This window comes from Globicephala melas, chromosome 19, assembly GCF_963455315.2.
Source record: "Globicephala melas chromosome 19, mGloMel1.2, whole genome shotgun sequence".
NCBI classification, from domain to species: Eukaryota; Metazoa; Chordata; class Mammalia; order Artiodactyla; family Delphinidae; genus Globicephala; species Globicephala melas.
In genome coordinates, this window is record NC_083332.1 from 33,895,540 (window position 1) to 33,903,718 (window position 8,179).

General features: G+C 61.0%; 2 protein-coding genes across 2 annotated transcripts; both read right to left on the bottom strand.

Annotated features, from left to right (window-relative positions):
• Positions 1–915: 915 nt before the first annotated feature.
• LOC132593952 (metallothionein-1E-like) lies at positions 916–2,416 on the bottom strand. Its single transcript, XM_060289066.1, has 3 exons — positions 2,389–2,416; positions 1,739–1,810; positions 916–1,028 (listed from the first exon to the last, which is right to left on the bottom strand). Exons 1-3 carry the CDS (start codon positions 2,414–2,416, stop codon positions 916–918), a joined length of 213 nt encoding a protein of 70 aa, XP_060145049.1.
• A 3,863-nt stretch (positions 2,417–6,279) lies between these two features.
• Positions 6,280–7,780, bottom strand: LOC132593956 (metallothionein-1E-like). The gene is made up of 3 exons (XM_060289089.1): positions 7,753–7,780; positions 7,103–7,174; positions 6,280–6,392 (listed from the first exon to the last, which is right to left on the bottom strand). Exons 1-3 carry the CDS (start codon positions 7,778–7,780, stop codon positions 6,280–6,282), a joined length of 213 nt encoding a protein of 70 aa, XP_060145072.1.
• Positions 7,781–8,179: the final 399 nt, after the last annotated feature.

Below are 8,179 nucleotides of genomic sequence, written 5' to 3' on the forward strand. Positions count from 1 at the left end.
TGCAGGGAGCTGTCACGGGTGGCGAGTGTCCTGTCCGTAGCCCTGGGCAAGCCAAGACTGAGGTTCCCTGTGGGGAGGCAGGGGGCAGAGCTGCTCCAGGCGTGTGTGGTCCACACAGTGGGGCATCTGTGAAGTGTTCCCAGGACTCGGGCACACTTTCAACGTACGTGCAGCATATGAGAGCGTCCAGTTTCCAGAATTGCTCCTCCACGTGTGAAGGTGGTTTTACGTGTTGAAGGGAAAACTGGGTGTCACATATCGTGTCCTTTGACGTGTTTTCTTCGCGATCCGTTTTCCCGACCAGGGTGAAAACTGTGGCAGAAAATACAAAGAGGTCTTTCCAGGGTGTTTTAGACGCAAGCCCCGTGCAGAAGTCACACGAGAGGGGTGTGGGATTCCACCCCCTCTGGGTACTTTTCTAGGCTCTCATCACCGAGCGCTGAGTTTGGCAGGGGCCCCCAGAGAAGGAAAATGAGAAATGGGCAACTTTCTCTGCAATCCGTCCTCCTAAGGGGAATAGAGGGAGTGTGTCCTCTGTGTGTCCAATGCCCTATGTCATCTGGCGAGGGTATCCTTTGGAGCTGAGAAACGGAAGCTCAAATTAACCTAAGCGGCTAAGACGCTCAGTGTGTGTGTTTTGGGGGTGTGGGGTGTGTGTGGGGGTACTCTTTGGTCCAGAGCCGAGGTCTCTGCACGTCCAGTCCAGTTCCCCACGCCAGCCCTGATGGGCACGGAGTCTCTTTGTCCAAGACACACCAAGGAAGACAGAGCCAGAATAAAGTCAACAGCTTTTATTACAAGTCACAGATTTCATAGAAAAAGGGATGTAGCGTCAGGTCCGGTTGTATGAAAAACGGTAAAATGCAGGTTTGTCCTGGTTGCTCTGTGGACACCCGGGGCAGGCTCTCCGCGACATCAGGCACAGCAGCTGCACTTGTCCGAGGCCCCTTTGCAGACGCAGCCCTGGGCACACTTGGCGCAGCCCTGGGCACACTTGGCGCAGCCCACGGGGCAGCAGGAGCAGCAGCCTGGGGAGGCAAGGGCAGCGTGCAGTCGGACCACGCGTTGTCCGGAACCACCCTTCCCAGCAGCAGGCCTGGCCCCAGCCGCCCTCGGGCCCAGACCCTGAGTTTACGATGGTGTCCTCTGTCCTGAGGTAATTGCTCTCAGACACTAGGTTCAGGTTGCCCGGCCCATCTGTGCCCAGGACAGGGCACAGCGCCTTGGAGAGACAGTGAGCAGGGCCTCTGGGGACAGGAGAAAGCCAGCCCCCAGCACCACCAGTGATGTGAGCCAAGTCCTCAGGATCAAAGTGGAGGCAAAGCCCGCACAGAGCAGCTCCCGCTCGGGATAGGGAAGCTCTGGGCTGCTTCGACAGGGAGGGGCTGCACCAGGTCCGAGAAGCCACGCACGGCCACTGGTTCCTGTCCCTAAAGTGCTTCAGTCCCTGAGAGGAGTCGGAAGCGGGACTCAGGAGGCAGGAGGACTAGTTCTAGTGACAGGTCTGAGGTTGTTTGTCGGTGACCCGTCTGGGCCTCAGTCTCCCTGTTCTCTAGTGCGCGCCTGGGTCTCGGTCATGCCGAAGGTGATTCCAGCTCTGACTGTGAATCCCTTCCTGGTGAGGAGGGTGCCGGGAAGTCTGGTCACTGTCCTGCTCCTGCCTGCCTGCTGAGCTCTGGGCCCCCTCCTCGCACTCAGCCCAGACCCCGCATTCCCAGAGAAGGCCCCGCACACTCACTCTTCTTGCAGGAGGCGCATCTGCAGGCTTTGCAGGTGCAGGTGCAGGATCCAGCGCAGCCGCAGGAGCCGCCTGCCGGGAAGGGAAAGGAGGCCAGCAGTGAGCAGGGACGGGGATGCAGGAGCCACAGCAGACGGTCAGCAATGCCTCCCTGAGCCCTCCTCCTCTGTCAGGACCCAGCCCTGGGAGCTCGTGTCCACTCGGGCGGATAGAGAAGCCCCAGCTCCTCTCTTCTGGTCCAAGGAGAGTAAGTCCCCTCCTGATGGGACTCCACAGGGAAGGTCCCGGGCTCCAGACGCAGCCCAGGCCGACTGGGGCCGGGGGCCGGGGCCCATGGCCTGAACCCTAAAGAGGCAGCGTCCCCTCCTCCCATCAAATCGTGGCAGGTCCGAGACCGCCTCCAAACGCTGGGTCCCGGTCTAGCAATCCCCTGACCTGCCGGGTGACCTCAAGAAGGACAGCCTGGAGCCTCCGTGCCCTCAGTGTCAACGGAGAGGCAAAGGGAGACTGACGTGCCCTCAGGAGCCTGGCTACCAAGAAAGCCCTGGACCCGTGACAGGAGTCCTCCTGAGCTCAAACTCAAAGCCCTCCCTTCTCGTCCTGTGCCTGGGAAGGGGGCATCCTAAGGCTCAAAGGCAGGGCTCCCTTACCAGTGGGGCAGGAGCACTTGGGGTCCATCTGGAGGAGGAGTGAGGCCCGAGGTCCAAAGCAAGGGGCGAAGCCGCTTCACGGGTCCGGTGGGGGCCGTGTGGGAGCGAGGAGCCCGGGGGCTCAGTTATAGGCCGAGGAGGCGGCCCGGGCGCAGAGGCCCCGCCCCCGCCTTGCACCCGCCCCGCGGCTCCGCGCCCGCGCCGCCCGCGCCGCCCGTGCCGCCCGCAGCGCCCTGGGCCGGGCTGTGAGCAACAGGCGGGGCCGAGCGCACGATTCCACGTCGGTGCCGGCTGGAGCGGAGGAACCGGGTGCCGTGCGGTAAGCGGTGTCCCAGCCCCCTGGCCGCCCCTTCCCAATGTGCCCGACGGGAGCAGCCACCGTGTTGGCGGCTTGTGCAGGAATCCGGCTCCCGCGTCCGCCGGTCTTCCCCGCCCCAAGCCCCAGGCCCCGCGCCGCCGGCCTCCGGGTCGCCGTTTCCTGCAGCCTGAGAACAGCCCCCGCCTCCCGCTCGTGTCCCTGGCTTGGCTGGAGCCGGGGAGCGGTGTCAGAGAGCGCAGGCGGATGTGACCCTCACCACCGTTTGGCCGACCCCATGCGTCCCCGGGCGTTGCCAGCCCCGGTCCCCACCACGGTCCTTTGGAAGCGTTTTTCCGGTACCGCCTCCTGTAACCGCAGCGCGGTGAACATTGCCTTCAGCCGCGAGGCGTCACTTGTGTTTTCCTTTCCTGGAGGGATCCTGGCTCATTTGTCCGGGGGCTTCTTTGCCTAAACTTTCCAGGGGCGCTCCTCACTGTAGCCGGTCCACCCCCACGCCAGGGTGGAGGTTCCCTCATCATGGGATGCTTCCCCAGGGGCGGCATCATTGTAGGTGATAGGCAGACCTGGCGGTAAATAACAAAGCGAGACAAGTGGATAGAGTTCCCTTTGAGTAGTCCTGACAGTTACTCACCATGGAGTCCATGCCAAGCCTTGTTAGTCACTTTTGCTCTTTGAGTTGTCACACCAACCGGGAAGGGAGACAGCAGTCAGGAGCCCGCTTCCCAAAGTCCAAAGTCCCTACAGTACAGGGAGGCTACTGAGGCAGGCACACAGGGCTGGGGAGTGGTGCCCTGCTTCTGTGTTTTTGTCGCTTCGCAGCTGAAAGAGGGTGTCAGTGAGCAAGCTCCCCTTTGGCCCAGAGCTGTGTCCTCGGCCCGTCTCTACCATGTCCAGCTCAATCCTGGGGGCGACCAAGGTGACACAGTAGGAATGTATTTATGATTTTGTGGCTACCTTCTGACTCTCTCCTTCAGTAGCGTTCGAGAGGTTTCTTTTGGTATAACGTATTTCAGAAAATCACTGAAAAGAAAATGGTAAGGAAATCCTGATGCAGGTGACAGCAGAAGTGGCAGGACCCTTCTGTGTCTGTGAGGAGGACACCGACTGTGCTCCTCACGGCTTTCTATCTGTAGTGTCGACGGCTCTTTGCGTGAAGGCAGGATAACCCTCTCGGGGGTACTGGTCCCACGCTCACAGGGTCGATGGGGACGGCCCAGAGCACAGAGCGAAACACACCGTCCTTGCTTGCGTGTCTGGAAGGAGAACAGTGTCTCCTAGGCTGATGATAACAAATAAATCAATAGATAAATAAATGAATGGGTGATGTGATCGATTGCTCACTGAGTGCCCAGTATATTCTGACCTTCTTGGCATGTATTCAGTTCTTTAATCCCGAGAGCCAGACACTATTATTTTCCCTTTAGAGCAGAGCAGACGGAGCCACAGAGAGGTTATGTCCCATGGCTGTACGTGGCACAGATGGGACTGGCCCTCCTGCAGGCTGACTGCAGCCCCGCGCCCAACCGGACACCATGTCATCCCACGAAGGGTGAGAACACTGAACACCTGGCACAGAGGCAGCAGTGGGAGAGCCCTGAGCCGGCAGCCAGAACCCTCCGCACAGCTCTGTGACCTCTCTGGGCTTCGGCCTCCCACCTCTGCAGCCAGGAGCACAGCTGGACTGTCTCCGAAGACCCTGCAGCCCTGAAAAAGGAGAGGCCGGACTCAGCCTCCAGTGATGTCATAACCGGCACCGTGTGGCCGGGAGGTGAGACAGCTGCAGTGTAGGTTTAGTCCTCTGAGTATAGGCTGTGTGCCCTTGGGTAAGTTGCTTAACCTCTCTGGAACTGGCACCATCACTCCAGACCATGCAGGTTCACCGAGTCTGTCCAAACGCTGTGGCGGTGACTCGTTCCACGGGGCTTGTTGGAGGACATCCCCACGCCCTCTGGCCCTGGATAAGCAAGGTTCCTATCCATCTCTGCCCTCACCATGAGCTTGCTTGCAAACCAGGGAGCCTTTCTCCAGGAGCTTGTCGGGAGCTCAAGGATTCTCTGTGCACAGATGTCAGTGTGGAGAGAGCGATCGTACGGGACACCTTGCGGGAAGCCCGAGCTGGGAGCCAGGCCACTATCTCGCTTATTCCCCCTCATTGACTTGCCAGGTCAGGAAGTGGCACGGTGGCTGTGAACCTGAGTGCCTGACGCCGACGCCCACGCACGCAGCACGGGCCGGCTCCCGAAATGCCCTGTGCACTCGGGGCACCTGTGGCCCATCTTGGTCCTGACTTCTGAGCCACGTGTCTCCTCTTTCTCTCGGAGTGCCCATCAAATAGGAGTTCCCTCCCCAGACCGCCAGGGGGCCCAACACCTGAAATAGACTACCCGTTCCCTCAGCACACACTTGTTGCTAATAAACCCCACCAGGCCTCCCCCCCCCCCCCCCCCGCCACGCACTGCAGCACCACCATCACTCTGCAGAGGAACACGTGAAGTCCTTCTTCTGAAACCAGGTCTCAGGGAAACAGCCGGGAAATTCCCACCAAATCCAAATCACTTTCTTTCGGGGTGTCAGGGAGCCACGGGCTGGTTTTTGAGGGAAGGGAAGATGTCAGCCTGACCTAGGGAGGTACTTGCGAAGATTCAGAGCCAAGCCCCTGCAGGGAGCTGTCACGGGTGGCGAGTGTCCTGTCCGTAGCCCTGGGCAAGCCAAGACTGAGGTTCCCTGTGGGGAGGCAGGGGGCAGAGCTGCTCCAGGCGTGTGTGGTCCACACAGTGGGGCATCTGTGAAGTGTTCCCAGGACTCGGGCACACTTTCAACGTACGTGCAGCATATGAGAGCGTCCAGTTTCCAGAATTGCTCCTCCACGTGTGAAGGTGGTTTTACGTGTTGAAGGGAAAACTGGGTGTCACATATCGTGTCCTTTGACGTGTTTTCTTCGCGATCCGTTTTCCCGACCAGGGTGAAAACTGTGGCAGAAAATACAAAGAGGTCTTTCCAGGGTGTTTTAGACGCAAGCCCCGTGCAGAAGTCACACGAGAGGGGTGTGGGATTCCACCCCCTCTGGGTACTTTTCTAGGCTCTCATCACCGAGCGCTGAGTTTGGCAGGGGCCCCCAGAGAAGGAAAATGAGAAATGGGCAACTTTCTCTGCAATCCGTCCTCCTAAGGGGAATAGAGGGAGTGTGTCCTCTGTGTGTCCAATGCCCTATGTCATCTGGCGAGGGTATCCTTTGGAGCTGAGAAACGGAAGCTCAAATTAACCTAAGCGGCTAAGACGCTCAGTGTGTGTGTTTTGGGGGTGTGGGGTGTGTGTGGGGGTACTCTTTGGTCCAGAGCCGAGGTCTCTGCACGTCCAGTCCAGTTCCCCACGCCAGCCCTGATGGGCACGGAGTCTCTTTGTCCAAGACACACCAAGGAAGACAGAGCCAGAATAAAGTCAACAGCTTTTATTACAAGTCACAGATTTCATAGAAAAAGGGATGTAGCGTCAGGTCCGGTTGTATGAAAAACGGTAAAATGCAGGTTTGTCCTGGTTGCTCTGTGGACACCCGGGGCAGGCTCTCCGCGACATCAGGCACAGCAGCTGCACTTGTCCGAGGCCCCTTTGCAGACGCAGCCCTGGGCACACTTGGCGCAGCCCTGGGCACACTTGGCGCAGCCCACGGGGCAGCAGGAGCAGCAGCCTGGGGAGGCAAGGGCAGCGTGCAGTCGGACCACGCGTTGTCCGGAACCACCCTTCCCAGCAGCAGGCCTGGCCCCAGCCGCCCTCGGGCCCAGACCCTGAGTTTACGATGGTGTCCTCTGTCCTGAGGTAATTGCTCTCAGACACTAGGTTCAGGTTGCCCGGCCCATCTGTGCCCAGGACAGGGCACAGCGCCTTGGAGAGACAGTGAGCAGGGCCTCTGGGGACAGGAGAAAGCCAGCCCCCAGCACCACCAGTGATGTGAGCCAAGTCCTCAGGATCAAAGTGGAGGCAAAGCCCGCACAGAGCAGCTCCCGCTCGGGATAGGGAAGCTCTGGGCTGCTTCGACAGGGAGGGGCTGCACCAGGTCCGAGAAGCCACGCACGGCCACTGGTTCCTGTCCCTAAAGTGCTTCAGTCCCTGAGAGGAGTCGGAAGCGGGACTCAGGAGGCAGGAGGACTAGTTCTAGTGACAGGTCTGAGGTTGTTTGTCGGTGACCCGTCTGGGCCTCAGTCTCCCTGTTCTCTAGTGCGCGCCTGGGTCTCGGTCATGCCGAAGGTGATTCCAGCTCTGACTGTGAATCCCTTCCTGGTGAGGAGGGTGCCGGGAAGTCTGGTCACTGTCCTGCTCCTGCCTGCCTGCTGAGCTCTGGGCCCCCTCCTCGCACTCAGCCCAGACCCCGCATTCCCAGAGAAGGCCCCGCACACTCACTCTTCTTGCAGGAGGCGCATCTGCAGGCTTTGCAGGTGCAGGTGCAGGATCCAGCGCAGCCGCAGGAGCCGCCTGCCGGGAAGGGAAAGGAGGCCAGCAGTGAGCAGGGACGGGGATGCAGGAGCCACAGCAGACGGTCAGCAATGCCTCCCTGAGCCCTCCTCCTCTGTCAGGACCCAGCCCTGGGAGCTCGTGTCCACTCGGGCGGATAGAGAAGCCCCAGCTCCTCTCTTCTGGTCCAAGGAGAGTAAGTCCCCTCCTGATGGGACTCCACAGGGAAGGTCCCGGGCTCCAGACGCAGCCCAGGCCGACTGGGGCCGGGGGCCGGGGCCCATGGCCTGAACCCTAAAGAGGCAGCGTCCCCTCCTCCCATCAAATCGTGGCAGGTCCGAGACCGCCTCCAAACGCTGGGTCCCGGTCTAGCAATCCCCTGACCTGCCGGGTGACCTCAAGAAGGACAGCCTGGAGCCTCCGTGCCCTCAGTGTCAACGGAGAGGCAAAGGGAGACTGACGTGCCCTCAGGAGCCTGGCTACCAAGAAAGCCCTGGACCCGTGACAGGAGTCCTCCTGAGCTCAAACTCAAAGCCCTCCCTTCTCGTCCTGTGCCTGGGAAGGGGGCATCCTAAGGCTCAAAGGCAGGGCTCCCTTACCAGTGGGGCAGGAGCACTTGGGGTCCATCTGGAGGAGGAGTGAGGCCCGAGGTCCAAAGCAAGGGGCGAAGCCGCTTCACGGGTCCGGTGGGGGCCGTGTGGGAGCGAGGAGCCCGGGGGCTCAGTTATAGGCCGAGGAGGCGGCCCGGGCGCAGAGGCCCCGCCCCCGCCTTGCACCCGCCCCGCGGCTCCGCGCCCGCGCCGCCCGCGCCGCCCGTGCCGCCCGCAGCGCCCTGGGCCGGGCTGTGAGCAACAGGCGGGGCCGAGCGCACGATTCCACGTCGGTGCCGGCTGGAGCGGAGGAACCGGGTGCCGTGCGGTAAGCGGTGTCCCAGCCCCCTGGCCGCCCCTTCCCAATGTGCCCGACGGGAGCAGCCACCGTGTTGGCGGCTTGTGCAGGAATCCGGCTCCCGCGTCCGCCGGTCTT

What these genes read in the sequence shown, in the direction of transcription:
- LOC132593952 (XM_060289066.1), bottom strand. Translation starts at nt 2,416, where the DNA reads ATGGACCCCAAGTGCTCCTGCCCCACTG. An exon ending in CAAGTGCTCCTGCCCCACTG is followed by an intron (nt 1,811 to 2,388) that starts GTAAGGGAGCCC and finishes CCTTCCCGGCAG; the next exon opens with GCGGCTCCTGCGGCTGCGCT. An exon ending in ATGCGCCTCCTGCAAGAAGA is followed by an intron (nt 1,029 to 1,738) that starts GTGAGTGTGCGG and finishes TTGCCTCCCCAG; the next exon opens with GCTGCTGCTCCTGCTGCCCC.
- LOC132593956 (XM_060289089.1), bottom strand. Translation starts at nt 7,780, where the DNA reads ATGGACCCCAAGTGCTCCTGCCCCACTG. An exon ending in CAAGTGCTCCTGCCCCACTG is followed by an intron (nt 7,175 to 7,752) that starts GTAAGGGAGCCC and finishes CCTTCCCGGCAG; the next exon opens with GCGGCTCCTGCGGCTGCGCT. An exon ending in ATGCGCCTCCTGCAAGAAGA is followed by an intron (nt 6,393 to 7,102) that starts GTGAGTGTGCGG and finishes TTGCCTCCCCAG; the next exon opens with GCTGCTGCTCCTGCTGCCCC.